General features: G+C 41.8%; 1 protein-coding gene across 1 annotated transcript in view; it reads left to right on the top strand.

The window, feature by feature from the left end:
• col4a1 (collagen, type IV, alpha 1) overlaps window positions 1–16,805 on the top strand; it is a 51,487-nt gene extending 34,682 nt beyond the window's left edge. Inside the window, exons 19-52 of the mRNA XM_034694473.1 lie at window positions 600–651; window positions 746–781; window positions 876–1,022; window positions 1,178–1,261; window positions 1,353–1,436; window positions 1,537–1,607; window positions 1,733–1,924; window positions 2,310–2,478; window positions 2,641–2,733; window positions 2,926–3,030; window positions 3,142–3,239; window positions 3,583–3,733; window positions 3,845–3,958; window positions 4,117–4,284; window positions 4,802–4,891; window positions 5,012–5,164; window positions 5,588–5,686; window positions 5,887–5,976; window positions 6,137–6,276; window positions 8,639–8,765; window positions 8,896–8,976; window positions 9,086–9,184; window positions 10,581–10,631; window positions 10,723–10,908; window positions 11,040–11,173; window positions 11,314–11,386; window positions 11,517–11,588; window positions 11,712–11,840; window positions 11,935–12,033; window positions 12,119–12,331; window positions 12,428–12,605; window positions 12,792–12,906; window positions 13,359–13,531; window positions 15,197–16,805. Coding sequence (XP_034550364.1) covers window positions 600–651; window positions 746–781; window positions 876–1,022; window positions 1,178–1,261; window positions 1,353–1,436; window positions 1,537–1,607; window positions 1,733–1,924; window positions 2,310–2,478; window positions 2,641–2,733; window positions 2,926–3,030; window positions 3,142–3,239; window positions 3,583–3,733; window positions 3,845–3,958; window positions 4,117–4,284; window positions 4,802–4,891; window positions 5,012–5,164; window positions 5,588–5,686; window positions 5,887–5,976; window positions 6,137–6,276; window positions 8,639–8,765; window positions 8,896–8,976; window positions 9,086–9,184; window positions 10,581–10,631; window positions 10,723–10,908; window positions 11,040–11,173; window positions 11,314–11,386; window positions 11,517–11,588; window positions 11,712–11,840; window positions 11,935–12,033; window positions 12,119–12,331; window positions 12,428–12,605; window positions 12,792–12,906; window positions 13,359–13,531; window positions 15,197–15,278 — 3,948 coding nt within the window. The 3' untranslated portion in view covers window positions 15,279–16,805. The remainder of the gene's footprint in view (window positions 1–599; window positions 652–745; window positions 782–875; window positions 1,023–1,177; window positions 1,262–1,352; window positions 1,437–1,536; window positions 1,608–1,732; window positions 1,925–2,309; window positions 2,479–2,640; window positions 2,734–2,925; window positions 3,031–3,141; window positions 3,240–3,582; window positions 3,734–3,844; window positions 3,959–4,116; window positions 4,285–4,801; window positions 4,892–5,011; window positions 5,165–5,587; window positions 5,687–5,886; window positions 5,977–6,136; window positions 6,277–8,638; window positions 8,766–8,895; window positions 8,977–9,085; window positions 9,185–10,580; window positions 10,632–10,722; window positions 10,909–11,039; window positions 11,174–11,313; window positions 11,387–11,516; window positions 11,589–11,711; window positions 11,841–11,934; window positions 12,034–12,118; window positions 12,332–12,427; window positions 12,606–12,791; window positions 12,907–13,358; window positions 13,532–15,196) is intronic.
• The last annotated feature ends 763 nt before the right edge of the window (window positions 16,806–17,568 follow it).

Raw genomic sequence — 17,568 nt, 5'->3', positions numbered from 1 at the left:
ATTTAAAAAGGGTGTGCCTCTGTGTTCAACTAATCTGACAAGCACTGGTGTACTCAGGCTGTTTGCGGCGCATAGGCGAAAACAAAAAAGGGCAGCTTCCCTCAAACCCCTAGTTAGGTGTTGAATTGGAATGTATTGAAAGCACTTTTTAAAAATTATTTTTATACCTGAGGGGCATCCAGAGGGCACTTTTTTAACTTTTTTTTTTACATCTGAGGGGCATCAATAGGGCACTTTTTAAAAACGTTTTTTTTTACATCTGAGGGGCAGCCAGATGGCACTTTTTTTGAACGTCATTTTTAGGGGGCAGCCAGAGGGCCAGCTTTATGGAAATAAAATTCCAATTTTCTGGAGTCTCTTTGAATTAGCATCAGTTAATAGACTATGTCAGGGTGACGTAGAGAGACCAAAATACTCTGTTTCTTCAAATTAACTTGATCTTATTTTGCACCAGCACTGTAGTAAAAGTAATAGCAGAGCTGACAGTCAAAGAGTTTATGAGAACATTAAAATGAGTGTATGTAGATCAATGTATCAAAACACCCACATAATCAGTAAAAAGGGAAATTCATCCTTAACATTGTGATGGTTCATTTTAGGGGAGGGGTCCTCCTGGTCCTCGTGGTCTTCCTGGGCAACAAGGAGTAAAAGGTAAAGTAAGACCATGACTTACCGAAAGCTACCTAAAACCAATTCCCATTACAACAACTTTTTTTCTCTCTCTCTCTTTTTTTGTAATCTACAGGTTACCCTGGACCTCAGGGAGAGGCAGGCCCACCAGGTAACACAACACAGTTTTCACCACAACACCGGCAGCAGGTGTCTTACAGACCCAAGAGTAACAAACAAACTGACTCACTTGTTTTATTCTTCAGGTCAGTTCATTGAAGGGCCTCGAGGAGAGACGGGTCAGAAAGGAAGCATCGGAGAGAAAGGAGACAGGGGCATCGAGGGAGATTCTCTTGTCGGACCTCCAGGTCAACCAGGGGACCCTGGACTCCCCGGACCACCTGGACCACCGAGTATGCCTTATTCTGAAATACTAAGGAAATTAATACAAATAGTACATTTATAAATACTCTACCTGACAAAGAGAACTCATATTTAAAACATATCTACAGATATTGTAATAACATCATGTGCATTTCTGTGTTTGTGTTACAATATGACTACACAGTTGACCCTAATGAATGCAACAACCAGAAAGGAGCTCCTGGCCCACCTGGACCTCAAGGTTTACAGGGAGAATTGGGACAAAAAGGTGAGAAACCCTCAAAATAACAACAGAATTAGTTAATTTAATCATATTATTATTATTATTAATAACGTTCTAATGCACGCTCCTCTTTCAGGTGACAGAGGAGATACCTGCGTTCAATGTGAGGGTTTCGGCCCACCTGGATTAGCTGGTCCCATCGGTCCTAAAGGAGATCGAGGTAGGTGAACACAGTGGCAGTCTTTATTCACTTCTTTTCCTGTGTACCTGCACTCCCCCTTTGATGAGTGATGAATAACGTGTCCATTTTCACCCTGCAGGACCTCCTGGACCAGTCGGCAGCAAGGGAGACAAGGGTCAATCAGGCTCTCCTGGAACTCCTGGGAGATCTGTGAGTAAAATAAAGTCTGAGATACTTTGGACAAAACTAAATGAATCCATCTTCTTTTCATTGAAGACCATTTTAAATGTAATAGATATTTTCTTCATTAATGCATTGTTTTCAATTGTGTGCAGGGTTCTCATGGCACTCCTGGGCTGATGGGAGTTCCTGGGGCTGTTGGTGAGCCAGGGGACATTTATATAGCACCTGGCCTGAAGGGGGACAAGGGTCTGCCTGGTTTTCCTGGCTCACCTGGGGGGCCAGGATTGGAGGGACAGGCAGGGAGAGACGGCATTCCAGGTTTACCCGGCTTCAAAGGAGAACCTGTAAGTGTGTGTTGTTGTTTTAATGTGGCAAGAAGGATATCAGGATATCACAAGTTGTATAATATTTAACTGACCATGGTTGCCATCGATGAGATGGTGAAAAAATGATAATCATATCATAATGGAAGAATGTAATCTAGAGAAGAATTTAGCGGGTAAAGAGTCAGGTATTGTTATAAAAGTTGGAGGGAAACAAAAACAGAGCTTAAAGAAGAATGAAAGTTTTGACTTATTTTCATAATTTCAGATCAACTTTAAGAAGGTAGGATAATGTTGTGCAGCTTGTTGTATTGTACTCCCAAGTAGCTAAAAAGCTATTCAATGTACTTCATTTATGGTTACCAAAGAAAATGTTATAGGTCCCATACTCTAATCTTAATTTCAGGCCAAAGAGGGCATCAAGGGTGAGCGTGGACCGAATGGGGATCCTGGTCGTGCTGGAATTCCTGGAGAGAGAGGTCCACCTGGACCACCAGGCTTTGGTAGACCAGGAGACAATGGAGAGAAGGGCAGTCCGGGCAGAAGTGGCCTTCCTGGGGTTCCAGGAGTACCTGGTATGCATACTATTTATACACAGAGAATCACACAATCAAATATAGCCACTCATAAAGCAGAATAGTCAAAAAGAAGTAAAGTTAAATTTAAGTTTGATTGAAGAGCTGAAACTGATGCTCTTGCCATTTACTCATTGAGAACATACAATATACGTCCAACAGGTTCCAAAGGAGAGCCAGGTCAGGGTGTGAGCACTCCTGGACCTAGGGGAGAACCTGGACCAAAGGGAGAAAATGGAAGATCTGGATTCCAAGGTGAAACATTAGTGTCTTCTTTTCATTTTATTCCAATGCATCAAAATCATTGAAAATTTTACTTTGGGAGTAAATCTGTGAGCTTCATCCTGCCTTTCTCCAATGAGATCAGAGTCATTTTTTAGGTCCAGATATACTGTGAGCGAAGATTGGTAGGCAATAGGTCACCTCTCCCATGGTTGTTACCTTCAGGTGACAGAGGCCTACCTGGAGAACAAGGGTTGCCAGGTTTCCCTGGTGATAAAGGTGACCACGGAGCTCCTGGAATTGGATTCCCTGGCCCAACTGGTGCCAAAGGTAAGAAACCTAATGTTGATCCTATTTTTCTTTTCCATGGGTGCACCATAGATATCTCACAGGCAGTACAAATTCAAAAATATGGAAATACTTAATATAAATTGTTTCTAGGTGCCAGTGGAATCCCAGGAACTGTCGGAATAACAGGAGAGCCGGGAAGACCAGGACAGGATGGCTCAACTGGAAAACCTGGTTTTCCTGGACAAAAAGTTTGTAATTCCTTGCAAATATGTTTCAAATAAGAAACGAGAAACAGATAGATATCTATGCATATGCGTTCCCATAGTGTGAAGGTGTCTCACAAAAGGCTTAAGGTATCCAGGTTCTGAGAATGGGACATGCATGTTTTTTTGAACTGCCAATAAAGTCATCTTTTTTGGTTGCTACATACAAATATGCTTGTTAAAAGCCTTTGTGTAGGAACATAGAAGTCATCCTCTAGCAAACAAAGAGACATATTTTACATACACCCTAATATGGAATATGTTTGTCTTGTAAAATCACCATTACTAGAGTTTAGATGCAAATGAACGCTTATTTTTTTCCTTGCAGGGTGAGCCAGGACGAGGTCTCCCAGGCCCAAAAGGTTTTCAGGGTCAACCAGGAGTTACTGGCTTCCCAGGAGAAAAGGGTACCATTGGATTGCCTGGTGTTCCTGGACAGGAGGGCCAACCAGGACCTACAGGCGCTCAAGGAATAAAGGGTACTGCACTACACTACAACAACTCTAATGTAAAGTACGGTTTTTAGTAGTTTCAACAAGGACAGTCGTCATTACGAATCAATCATTGCTCTTCTTTCATCTTTAAATTAGGTGACGTGGGACCCCCAGGTCCTCCTGGACTCCTTGGCTCACCAGGTGCTCCAGGGACAGGCTCTCCTGGAGCTCCTGGACCACAAGGACCACCTGGAGATCCTGGTCCATTTGGTAAGTTCAACCTCAGTATCCAAACATAGAACCATCTTTTATGGTAGAAGTGTTGACATGTTACATATGTGATACATGCTCTTAATGTCCCTTATCTGACTTATAGTGTGAAATGTGGTGATCATTACGAACAAGTTTGTATGTGTTCATTTGAACAGGACGGCAGGGTATAAAGGGAGATCAGGGTTACCCAGGTGCTCCTGGTCTGGACATGCCAGGTCCTCAGGGGGAGAAGGGAGCCCCTGGATTCCCTGGAGCACCAGGATCTAAAGGACTATCAGGGTCAACAGGGTTACCAGGAAGGGACGGACTCATTGGAAACCAAGGTGAGATTACCAAACAGCAAAAACATTTACAAGAAAAACTTTGACTGAAAATGATCATGTGGTATGGAGCTTTTCACTGGTTGTGGGTGTGTGGTTGGTTTTGCTATAACTCCTGTGATATCAATTTTGGACTTACACAAATTAAAAAGTAGTCTCAAATAAAATTGACATTACATGTTACTGACTTAAAATTAAATCATTCAGTAATAAAAGTGACTAAGTAGTCACTGTGTATCATTTTCATTATTTTAACCTCTGAGCTCTTACTTTGAAAGAGTTCTGTTGTCACCAGAGTTAAATTCAGCATCTATTAGGCATTTGGTTGTTTAATAATTTTTAGTATCATTCAATTTTAAATAGGGAAGTAGCAGTACTAACGCCTCATCGAAAATAGCTTTGAATTTTCAGATTTCTCTGGTATGATGCCATATAAGATATTTTGTCCTTGTGCTTTGTATTCCTTTTCTTTGCTACTTTTTTTAACAGTAGTATCATTGTATGTTTGTTTGTTTACCAGGTCCCAAAGGTGAAATGGGGATCATCGGGACACCAGGAGTACCAGGATTTCCAGGACAACGTGGTACACCTGGATCTCCTGGTCTGAGAGGTGAGGAGGACCAAATCTTTAAAAATATTTTTAACAGTTCCAGTTTTGTCATGTAGATACAGTTAACCTTTCACAGACTTTATGAGAGCTAATGCATGAGTTGTTCCTTTTCACCCACAGGTGATCCTGGTAGTACTGGACCGAGAGGTGGCATTGGACAGGGTGGAGATAAGGGAGAAAGGGGAGAGCCAGGTCTTCAGGGTCCCACAGGAAATATGACTGAAGTTGACATGGAACATATGAAGGGGGAGAAGGGAGATATTGGAAACAGAGGTATGAAACAACGTACTGTCTTTGGTACAATAAAAACACATGTATTTATTGATTTATTCATTTATTCATTTATTTATACTTTTATGACCATCTATACATCCTTGTTATAATGGTGAAAATACAGTCAGTACACTGTACATACAGTGATGGCTCATTAATCTGTTAATGTAATGTACACAATCAATTTTTCTCAGTAATACAAAAAATGCCCAGCCCTTAAATTTGGTGAGAAAGTCCTTCTTTCTAGATTTTCAATATTAGACCTAAAAAATCTAACGTGTCTGTGTCTGTTGGGAGATTGGGTTGCTACCATGTTCGTGTCAACTTTTTTGCTGGTTGCTAATAAAATCTTACAACATTCCATATGAATTTTTTCATATATGAAATTTCTTCATCAGAATTTCAATTTTCTTTGTTTGTCAGGTGATCCTGGACTCACTGGACAGAAGGGCTTCCGTGGAGTTCCTGGAGATCCTGGTATGCCAGGAAAAGATGGAGAGCCTGGATTACCTGGACAACCAGGTAACCAACTGAGCAGGATTAAATGAGTTAAAAATGTAGAGGATGTCTGAACCATGCTGACATTATGTGGTTTACTTGTATAGTTCATTTATTATGACCTGTCTTTAGTGAATTTTCTGCACATAACTCAGCATTCATAAAAAAAAAAAAACAGCGGTAGAACGAGATGGATTTAAATTTCTTTGTTTGATGTTACTAAGGTGAGAAAGGAGATTCTGGTTTCCCTGGAGAGCCTGGCAGCATGGGACCACCTGGACACAAAGGTGGTGTGGGAGAGATGGGAATCCCTGGTAAGAAATGCACATATTATTACCAAAATACATCTACCATTTACTATGTATTAGTGTGACCAACATTTCATTTAACAGTGATTAAAAAATGTTGAAGTTTCAAATTAAGTGGGTTTTTTAAAAAAATCTGCATTACATGCCTGTTTGTTTGTTTGCACAGGTCCTAATGGTCCAAAGGGGAGTAAAGGAGACATTGGTACACCAGGACATCATGGATTCAGAGGCTCAGATGGAACAAAAGGAGACAAGGGACTAGCTGGGGATCCAGGTATTGGCATCCCAGGATCTCCAGGAGAAAAGGTAATCCACTAGCTAAAACAATGGTAATGCTAAAAAATGTTGTAAAAGATTTCTGAGCTCAGAGGTTTCTGCAGTGACTCAATTACCTTGTGTGTTCATCCTGTGTGCATTGAAAATGGGCAATTTCAGCACTTGTAGGGCTTGGATGTTCATCAGTCTGCTTGTTAAAATATCAGCGATCACCATTCTTCTTAGGCATTTAGGGCGTGATCTACTAAGATCCTAAATGACGAGCGCTAATTTGCGTGTGCAAATAATAATTTTGCACGTGCTATTTCTGGGCGTGTTGCGGGTGATCTACTATGACTGCGTGCGCAAATAATAACGAGTGCAAAAGTGGTGTGGACCGCCCTATTTTACGAGGATTGTGCGTGTGCTATCGGCTGTCCCCATGGAGAGTTTGAGAGAACAGAGTGGTCTTAAGCGATAAATGACGTTTGAAGCCATGGAGTTGGAGGTCTTTGCGGAGGAGGGAAATAAACACATCGGTGAACTCCAGCAGAGACATCTAAGCGTTAGAAACACGATTTGGGAGGCCATCTGTGAAAAGGTGAATGATGTGAGAAAAAACAGAAGATCTGCCAATTAAATAAACGCATCTACTCTACTCCAAAACGCAATCAGTGTTTTGATGGAGTTTAGAGAGCGATTTGATGAGGCTAAGTCTACCACTAGAAAAGTTATGCGTTACTTGGATGAAGACAGTCGCCTCACTGTCCCAGGGAGCAACTTTCGGGTGAACGTTTTTAATGCCTGATATCATCATCCACCAACTGTCTCAAAGATTCACCAGCTTAAATGTAACTGTGAACATGTTTAAGGCAATTCACCCCAACACACTGCTGCAAGCACGAGAAGAGGAGTTACGCAGAGCTGCCTGGCGCAGCTCAGTGAGCGCGCTCATTCTCCAAGTTAAAACTAACTAAAAAAAAACCTTGATGAGCACGATGGGACAGAATAGACTGAGTGGACATGTCATATTATCTATTGACAATGACAGATCAAAGAAAATGGACATACAGTGCATCGTGGACAAGTCCGCGGAGCTTAAGGCTCGTCCAAACAGTGGTGAGTGGCCTAGTTCATATTGATTTTTTGTTTGTATGTGAAGATGTGGGCCGTTGTGCCAATTTTACTAAACTTTCTAGCTGTTGATACAGTCACCTCATGTGCTCTCATTATATGAAAAAGTTAAAGTGGGTGTCAGAATGATGCGGTCGCTATCCGTGGTGCTGAACTGCTTTGAATTTGTGTTGTTTTATTATTATTATTATTTTTGTGTTCTCTTGGTTTGATTGACTAAAACATTTAGTAATGCTTGTAAGCCCAGCTTTTGCGGGCATGTTGTAAAGCGATGTTATGATGAGCTTTACAGTGACCGCAGCCATGTGTGCGTAACGCTGTGCCAGTTTGCACCTGCCTTTCAAACGTGCTAAATATAGACGCAAATACAGCGCGCGCTATCTGCTTCAGGTTTGATAGATCACATTGCGTGTGCTAAATGATTACATTTGCATCTCCTCCTCACAGTATTTTGCGCGTTCTGATGATCTACATGTATTCTGCATATTCATGAAGGCAAACACGCTAAATGTTTTGCGAGTGCTATTTTGCTCATTTGAAAGACGCAATCCTCGGTGCTCCCGGTTAGTAGGTCAGCTTTGCGCGCGCTATCAAGTTTGCACGTGTTTTTATACACGCAAACCTTTAGTAGATCGGGCCCTTAGAATCTACACTCAGGAGCATGGGTTATGGCATAAGAAGTGTTCTGGCTTTCATTTGTTGTGTGTTTGCAGTGTGAGTTGTGTTGACCAATCAACAGATTTTGGTCTGTATGGGGAGCAAGAGCTGGCAGAACAAAATCCTCTATATTGTTACCCTGGCTCCCGTTGATGGTAACTTAGAAGCGCAAGTGCTTGCAAGTACAGTTAAAATCCTGCGCCACACCTCAGAAACAACATATGACCAGCATTTCAGGCCTACAATGAAACAAATATTAATAACTTGTTTAACCGGCTAGTAATTCTGGTACCAACTAGCAAGGGTGAGGATGTTTAACCATTTAGTAAACTAAACTTGCACATATCACTTATATCATCCTCAGGCAATGGGTTCTGAGATTAATCAGATGTCAATAATATGAAATCAATCTTTCTATTTTTGAACCAAAGGGTTCTTCTGTTGAAGTGTGATTCCTAGATCCTGTCAGTCTCTCTATGTACATTTTAATGTAACAAACCAAAGATGATTAAGGTTGTTTATGTTGTCTGTGCACTGTCAAAATCCTCTGTTCTGACATGACACTCTCAATAATCATCACCAGTCTTAACCAAGCATACCTCTCCTCTTTTTATTCTGACAGGGTCAGACAGGCCAGCCTGGATTCCAAGGATCTCATGGGGAGAAGGGTCAGAGGGGTCATGAGGGTATGCCTGGAAAGCCAGGATTCCAGGGCTCCAAGGGAGACAAAGGAAGCATTGGGTTTCCAGGTCAGATATCAGTCTGATTTTGTGTTCTTCCCATTTGCCTACAGCATTGGGTTTAGCTAGCATGAATTTTGATATTTCATGTGGGTCCTCATTGTGCTGTTTGGTGTGTGTGTCTGTGTGTGTCATGCAGGTCAGCCAGGGCGACCAGGTGATAAGGGTACACCTGGACTGCCTGGGTCTACAGGAGAGTCTGGTCATGACGGTCAACCTGGTGGGTTACAGATTTATTAAATCAGCAAGGTGGATAGGTGCCTGCAGATTTTTTTTTTATGGGACTCAGCCATCATTCATTGAACGTGTGCAAATGCGTTTTTTTCCAGGTGAAACCGGCTTGCAGGGACCTCCTGGTCCTGCTGGAGAGAAGGGGGAACCTGGAGTGGACGGCATTCCTGGATCCTCCGGGGAGAGAGGAAACCAAGGTAAGTGTCAAAGTAGACAACGCTACAATAAAACGCTGCTAAAAAAGTTTTGCAGCGATTCTCTTTTTCTGTGTCTTAAATCCTTTCTGGGTTGGGCTTATTGTACATGTGCATGCCAAAATAATAAAACTGAATCAGTTATAGAGTAAAATAAACCTCTTATCTTAATTAGAGTGTGTCAACCTTTTATGATGTTTTTATTTATTACAAAAACAACTTTAGCAGCAGTTAAAGGTGCTATGAGGAGTTTTGAACTGGCTCAGAAACAGACTGAAACTGATACTGATGCTTCTTCATGACCTTCAAAAGCAAACAAGACCATCAGCAACAACGCTGATGCCCGCTCTGTTGACATTTTTAATGCCTGAAACCGCTGTGAGGGGGTAGGTGTCAGACCGGATGACTGACATCTCACTTTAGAAACAGCATTTGTTTGACTGTTTTCATGGAAAGTAATCACATTGTGTGATGAATTTGACTGTTGGAAGACAACAGGATAATGTTTTTGTTGAAAACACTACTTTTGGATGTACACCACAAGAGATAAGAGGTATCAGTTTGTCCACAAGGGGGCGCCAAAATCGATACAAATCAAAAGTTCCTCACAGCAGCTTTAAGCAAGTGCAGCACTTACATCCAAGACAAATTTCCCCAAAGAATAAAGTGTATCATACCGTATGGAATGGTATTATATTGACTCATATATTGACATATCATATTGTATGGCATCACATGAAATCTTATCGTACCATATCGTAGGGTATTGTATCGTATCGTTTCATAGTGCATCGCATCATAGCTCATTGTAGTGTATCGCTTCACATAGCATTGCATTGAATAGTATCATATCATATTGCATCCTATTGTACGTTATTGTGTCCTAATGTATCCTATCATATCACATTGCTTCACATACCATTGCACTACATGGTATCGTATCATATTGCATCGTATTGCATTGCATTGCTTCACATAGCATTGAACTGTATGGCATCGTATCAAATTGCATAGAACTGTACTTTATCGCATTCTATTGTACATATCATATCGTGCCATATCCCATTATATCGCATTGTACTGCTTCACATAGCATTGCACTGCTTGGTATTGTATCAGATTGCATCTTCCTGTATTGTATTGTATTGCTTCACATAGTATTGCACCGCATGGTACTTCTATATGTTTTAAATGTTTTTGGTTTTTTTGCTTGAGTAGTCAAACACTGTCCTTGGCTGCATCCACTGGTTGAGACATCAGTAAATATTCCAAATATAATGATAACCAATAACTGCAGACACAGGGAACTATCAACCCCAGAAACCACACTTAACTAAATTATTCCAAACATCAGAAAACCTGACGAAAAAATGTTCTTTCTAACCGTCTGTCTCTGCAGGTACACCTGGTCAAGGTTTCACTGGACCACCTGGTGTTCTTGGTGGCAAAGGTCAGACCTCCTACATGCTTGATTTATGTAATCATTCAGTCACTGGAGTCAAACACGCCATCCTCAATTTGCCTCCTCTTTACCTCTGAAGGTGACAAAGGCAGTCCTGGCTTCCCTGGAACTCCAGGTCATCCAGGTGTTCCTGGTATCAAAGGCGACCAGGGCTTCTCTGGCTTACAGGGACCCCTGGGTGAGCCAGGAGAGAGGGGTTTTCCAGGTTTATCTCTAGAGGGCCCCAAAGGAGAGAGGGGAGAAACAGGGCAGTCGGGTGAATCAGGTAAATGAATACACAGCATGCCAGCTATTAACCTTTAGTTTGAGGACCTGACACCAAAATGTTTCAGTTAAGAATCAGTGAAAAAGAGTTTTCATGAAGGATTGTATTTTCTTTTTGTCTTCATCAAACAGGATCCACAGGAGCACCAGGACCCTCTGGTGTGCCGGGCAGAGATGGCCAGAAAGGAGAAAAAGGAAACCAGGGTAACCTCGGCTTTCAGGGGGAGTCAGGACACAAGGGCGACCCAGGAGTTCATGGATTGCCTGTATGTCAAGAGGCTGCTTATCAAGATTTAGACCTTTTACTTTATAAGTCATGATTAGGCTCCTCAGATAACCATGGTCATTTTTATGTATGTGTGTGTGTTTGTGTGTGTGTGTGTGTGTGTGTGTGTTTGTGTTACAGGGACAGCCAGGCCTTCCAGGTATCGATGGACAGAAGGGTGAGAATGGATTGCAGGGTGTCCATGGCTTCCCAGGTGAGTGCAGTTTTGTGGACTGTGTGTGTATGACAGACAGCTTGTGTGTTAATACATTCTAGAGAGATGATGTGTTTTTATTCATTGAATTAAAAAACTGAGATACCCTTCTCTTTATTACTAACTTTAGGTACAAAGGGTTATACTGGTGAGGTTGGATTCAAAGGAGAATATGGAGACAGAGGATTCCCAGGAGAAAAGGGTAACTACTCATGTTGTGGCAACATTTAAAATCATTGCTATCATTGTTCTATCTGTTTTTTTTCTGCTAAATGCATGTGGAAAAAAAAATCTGACGTCTCTTAAATGATGCTTTGTATTTCAGGTAATGAAGGCCCCCCTGGACCCCCTGGCCCCTCCATCTTCATCAAAGGAGACATAGGGTTCCCAGGCACTCAAGGCATACAAGGACCCCAGGGGCCCTCTGGGTTCCCCGGACTGAAAGGGCAGCAAGGTGACGATTTGCACAAAAAAACACATCCTCAACTAATCCCCTCTGGTTGTCCAGTCTACTCATCATGCTTCATCATTACTGTTATTTCCCTCAGGTTTGACAGGTGTCTCAGGACCAAAAGGTGAAGATGGACTTCCTGGATATCACGGTCAGCCTGGAGCCAAAGGAGAGCCTGGCCTGCAGGGGCCACAAGGTGAGATGCTCACAGGGATGAAGGATGTTTAAAGGAGCCTCTCCATTGTCGATGTCATGTCTTATTAATAACCCCATGTCTTCAGGACCCAGAGGATATCCTGGACCCTCAGGACCTGACGGTGTTCCAGGTCAAGTGGGCCCTCCTGGGCCCTCCTCCATGGACCACGGATTCCTGGTAACCCGTCACAGTCAGTCAACGGAGGTTCCATCCTGTCCTGAAGGAACGTCGCCTATTTATGATGGCTACTCTTTGCTTTACGTACAAGGCAACGCGCGGGCTCATGGACAGGACTTGGGTAAGAAACACTTAATGAAATTGATAAAAAAAAAACATGAAGAAAAAGAAGAGTGTGCGTATCATTGATTATTGGTTACTTTTATCTGTGTTTCAGGTACGTCAGGCAGCTGTCTAAGGAAGTTCAGCCCAATGCCCTTCCTGTTTTGCAACATCAACAATGTGTGCAACTTTGCCTCTCGTAATGACTACTCCTACTGGCTCACCACCCCTGAACCTATGCCAATGAGCATGGCACCTTTCACCGGTGAAAACATAAAACCATTCATCAGCAGGTATGTCGGCATTTCTTTACCATCCTGTTCAGTCAAGTCAGTATATTTAGAGAACACTTAATATAACAGAAATTGACTTTTAATTCAAAGATTTACATAATGAAAGCAGTGATTGTAATTTAAGTTTAGTCTAGTTACGTTTTTGAGCTCATGCTGTGCACCTTTCTTATATGTGTGTATCTGCAGGTGTTCTGTGTGTGAAGCTCCAGCCATGGTGATAGCAATTCACAGTCAGACCATCACAATCCCACAATGCCCTCGAGGCTGGGACTCTCTGTGGATTGGCTACTCCTTTGTCATGGTAAGATGAACAGGAGCACGTCCGATTACAAATACACATAGATACAGTACGACAGTCAAGCTGAAGTGGTATGGAATCAATAAAATGAGAGAGATGTTTTATTCTGATGTTTATTCCACTTGTAATGAAATATTTTCCTCTTTAGTGATTTCCATAACTTTATGTAGAGGTACAGTAGAGGGATCAGGTGCAGTAGTAGCTAAATCATGCTGTGCAGAGCATTTCACCAAATCACTGTAATTACCTCTCTTTTCCCATAATTCCAACTGTTGAGTAAGAAATGGTGAAGTAAACATTATATGCTGCAGTGTTGTTTCACATCTACAGGTTAAATGAAGCATAAACCTGTACATTCTCAACTCATCTAAACACATAGAGTCCATGAGAGAAGCCTCTTAAAGTTATTTAATTCCATTCTCATGGGCTGTTTGTTTCATTGTGTGTTTGTGCAGCACACCAGTTCAGGTGCTGAGGGTTCGGGCCAGGCTCTGGCCTCTCCTGGTTCCTGTCTGGAGGAGTTCCGCAGCGCTCCATTCATCGAGTGTCATGGTCGTGGAACCTGCAACTACTATGCCAACTCCTACAGCTTTTGGCTTGCCACCATTGAAGACAGTGAGATGTTCACGTAAGACAAAAACAGACATTATATACCCTGTTTTACAAAGTTACAGCAAGGTTACAATGTTACAATGTCATTTAGCAGACACTTTTATCCAAAGCGACGTACATACAAAGTGTGACTTAACATAGACGGGATAGTGGAGTCAACAGCAGAACAGATCCATGTGTCTGTTTGAAGCTCTCAGCATTTTAGAAAGTTCAGTGACTCTTGAGTCGTTACTTCTCCTGTCTCCAATCATAACCGAATACCTCTTTTTATAGCATCAAATAACTAATTACATCTAATCTTCTCAGAAAATTATTCACTTGAGCCCAAATTATGATGATAAGAACTAATTCTAATGAAAGGAAACATGTTTGAGAACTTTTTTTTTTACATGTATTTTGATTTCAAAGTTCAGATTCAGATTCAGATTCAGATTCAGAATACTTTATTAATCCCCGAAGGGCAATTCAGTTTTACAGTCAACCTGTCCATAGTACAGAATATACAGCAAGGAAATAAGGAAATAAATAAATAACACGTTGTGACATCAGCAACTACCACAACCAGGGACCGTACAGCAAAGCGGGATGCTAGGTAGTTTCAGATTTATTCTGCCTTTGGTGCGTTTAGCAGCCTTATGGCAGAAGGAATAAAATAATTAGCATAGCGATTTGTTTTTTTCACCGGAACATAGTACCGCCGACCTGAGAGCATGATTTTGAATTCACTGCCAGGAATGTGTCCCGGTTGGGTCAAAATTCGGTTTGCTTTCTGGACCACACGCACTGTCCAGAGGGAGCAGAGGTCCTTAAACTGGACTCCAGTGACTTTGGAGCACAGCCTGATGATGTCATTCAGACATTTAGTTTGACCCATGTCTAATCTGTTAACATGGAAAAGGCAGGCTTTATGACCTATACTGCAACTGGCCACTAGTGGAAGCTCCATATCTTTTGGACAACTCATGTTTACTTCAGATAAAGTGTATTGCAGCATACAGTATTGTGTTTGGCGTATGAGCTCCAAACCTCATTACTCCTGGTAGATTATTTAAATGCAGACATTTAGAAGTAATGAGATAGGACTACCCCCCTCGGCGCCCGCAGGTGGGTACGAAATTTTTGCACACAGCACTGAGCAGGACAGCAGGAGCACTGGCAAAGCAGAGGCAGACACAGGGAGAATGTTGAGATCAGCTGATAGAGAGGATGATGACGTGTCAGTGTGAATGAGCACAGCTGGAGTTGTCTGCCTGAACTAGCTTGCAGGCGGCGTTCCATTTGTCAGAGATCGTGTGTGTGGTTCAGAGGTGAAATGGGCTTAAAAACATTCTACCTCACATTGCATGAAGTTATTTCAAACATTAGAGAACAGCAGAACATTGCTTTTTAACTTCATGTCTTTTACTTTTGTCTGTACATATAATTTTAAAAAAGATATATTTTGGGGCATTTTCGCCTTTATTGGTTAGGACAGCTGAAGGGAGACAGGAAATGTGGGGAGTAGAGAGTGGGGGAAGTAATGCTGCTGGTTGAGGCCGGGAGTCAAACCAGTGACTGATGCAATGAGGACTATAGCTCCTGTATATGGAGCAGGCCAATAGGGCCCCTGTAATTTTAATATTAACCATATATTTATGATTTGAGCTTGTTGAAACACATTCTCTCTCTCTCTTTATTTTAGGAAACCTGTCCCGACAACACTCAAAGCAGGAAGTCTTCGAACACACATAAGCCGCTGTCAAGTGTGCATGAAGAGGACATAAACCCTGACATCAGAGTGCCTTTTCTCTAACCCAAGAGCAATACAACATGCGCCGACGTCCTCAACTTGCCTTTAATTCCTCTGTTTAAAGGATGGTGCTATTTCCCTGCATGTTTGAGAGGAAAGAGACAAAGATTCGGACTGAAGAGAGGTTGAACACTACAAACCAGAACAATGAGACCAAGTGCCCTTTTACTCTGTGCAGAACACTTTACTAACATGATCACAGATTGTCTCTAAAGGAATGGCACCTGGTTTACCACTGCACTGAATACACGGCCCCATAAACTGGTAAACTGGTGTTCATTTTGAAAGGGTTGTTTGTGTAGGTCAGGTGCTATTCAATGTTACTTAACTGCCTTATTCCGCTTTGTTTTTCCTTCTATCTCCCAGTGCCACAGCAGCATCCAAAGATATAGCCACATGTTAATCTAGATTGTCACGCCTTTTTACTTCTTTATACATACTAATGTTAAGGATGGGGATTTACCACTCTCTACAACCGCATGTCAGTTTTGCTAAATCACCATTATGTTGCAGACGTATAAATATAACAACCACACTGTTGTAAATATAAAGTATTCCTCTCTAACATAGTTCTACATACTCTCCTCAGGTTATTATTATTGTGTGTTATTCAGTCCATTTTTTATTTATAAGATTTATGAGAATATGTGGGACTGTAGCGTATCCGAGATTCAATGATCCAAAACAAGTGTTTCAATGACCGCCTTAGTAACATGCAATACAGTACAGCACTGAAATAGCTTTGGCAGGCCTGTGTGTATGTGTGTGTGCCTGTGTGTGTAAATGTACATAAATGAATGGATTTTAGCTATGTGGATGTGATGTCTGCATGTGAATTGTTGCACAACAAACAGAAAAGGACTTAAACTCACTTCCCACATACTTGTCACCTGTCAGAACCTTGTTTATAACAGCTGTGTGTTCAAGGATTTAGTTGTATCACAACAAGTGTCTGATCTCTTGATCCAGAAGAAATGCACATGTATATAAACTTACACATAACATGTACTTTGCTATTTTGCTCGTATACTTGACTCTCCCCATTTGTGAATTACTTTTGATTCCCTGTTGTGTAAATGCAAAAGTCATGTTTCATAAAGAGTAAAAGGCCATTGCATCGTTTTTTAAGTGACGATTTTAACACTGACTCATTAGGAGAACAGCGTGTTGTTTGCATAAAGTGAAGTCTAGAAGCTTTAAAAGGTCTTATGATGAGAATACAAGTTCACTTTTGTTAGAGGAAGAGCCCAAATTACATTTTTGTGTCCCTTTCAAAAAATACAAAGCTTCCTTGTATTCCACTGACTGTAACGTGTGTTTGTTTGTGTGCGTGGGTATGAAGTATTTACAGTATTAGCAGTGTTGCTATCAAAAACCAACTTGACCACAGTGGAGATGATCTTGACTCATTACAATACAGAATCCACATTTTATGTTTTACAGATTCCATTCTTTGTAATTCCTGCAATAAAATGATGTGTAGAATATTCCTATTCAATTACACTAGGTGTTTTTATTCATTGTGTACATTTCAAAGGTTTTGCCACAAGAGGGCAGCACCTGTACACTTTGTATGTGACTCCTGGAGGCTTCATGATCTCAAAACTCTCCATTCAGTTGATACAGAGAAGATCTAAGGGTGTTTTGTTTCAAATGCCACTGGCTCTTTCTCCAACAAGAGGCAGCAAGAGCTGACCCTGAGTCTATCCTCCTGAACCTTAATTTAAGTGCAACCTCTGCACTGATACTTCCACAGGGCTCTGCAGCCGATGCCTCAGCACTTCTGGCGGGACTGTGGCCAACAAACCCGTTCACCCCCCTGAAAACACAAACAGATCGATACTCTCCGCAGAGAACCAGATAACCCCTCCTTTCATCTCCACTCTCATCTTTCATCTATTACCGGAATCCTATCCCTTGTTTCCTCTCTTGTCACTAGATGGACAAACAGAGGCCTCGACCCCCCCGGCTATCTTCATACACATGTCTAACAAGGCCTTGAACTTTGACCGGTGAGTGCTGGGTCACTCTGGGGGGGTCACACTGAATGGTCATACAACACTGAAAGGCTAAACGGTCAAATGGCAGGTATAACTGAGTGCAAAGGCCTAATGACCACCATCAAGATTATTCACGATCAGGCTGAGATGTCTGCTGTCAGGAAAGAGGCAAGTTTTATACACAAGATGCTTAACATAGGGCAGAAGAGAGAATAAAAGAGGGGGGGTTCATGTGTGTGTGTGCAATTAGGAATGTGTCGTTGT

This window comes from Notolabrus celidotus, chromosome 10, assembly GCF_009762535.1.
Source record: "Notolabrus celidotus isolate fNotCel1 chromosome 10, fNotCel1.pri, whole genome shotgun sequence".
Lineage (NCBI taxonomy): Eukaryota > Metazoa > Chordata > Actinopteri > Labriformes > Labridae > Notolabrus > Notolabrus celidotus.
This window is presented reverse-complemented; position numbering and strand designations above follow the sequence as displayed.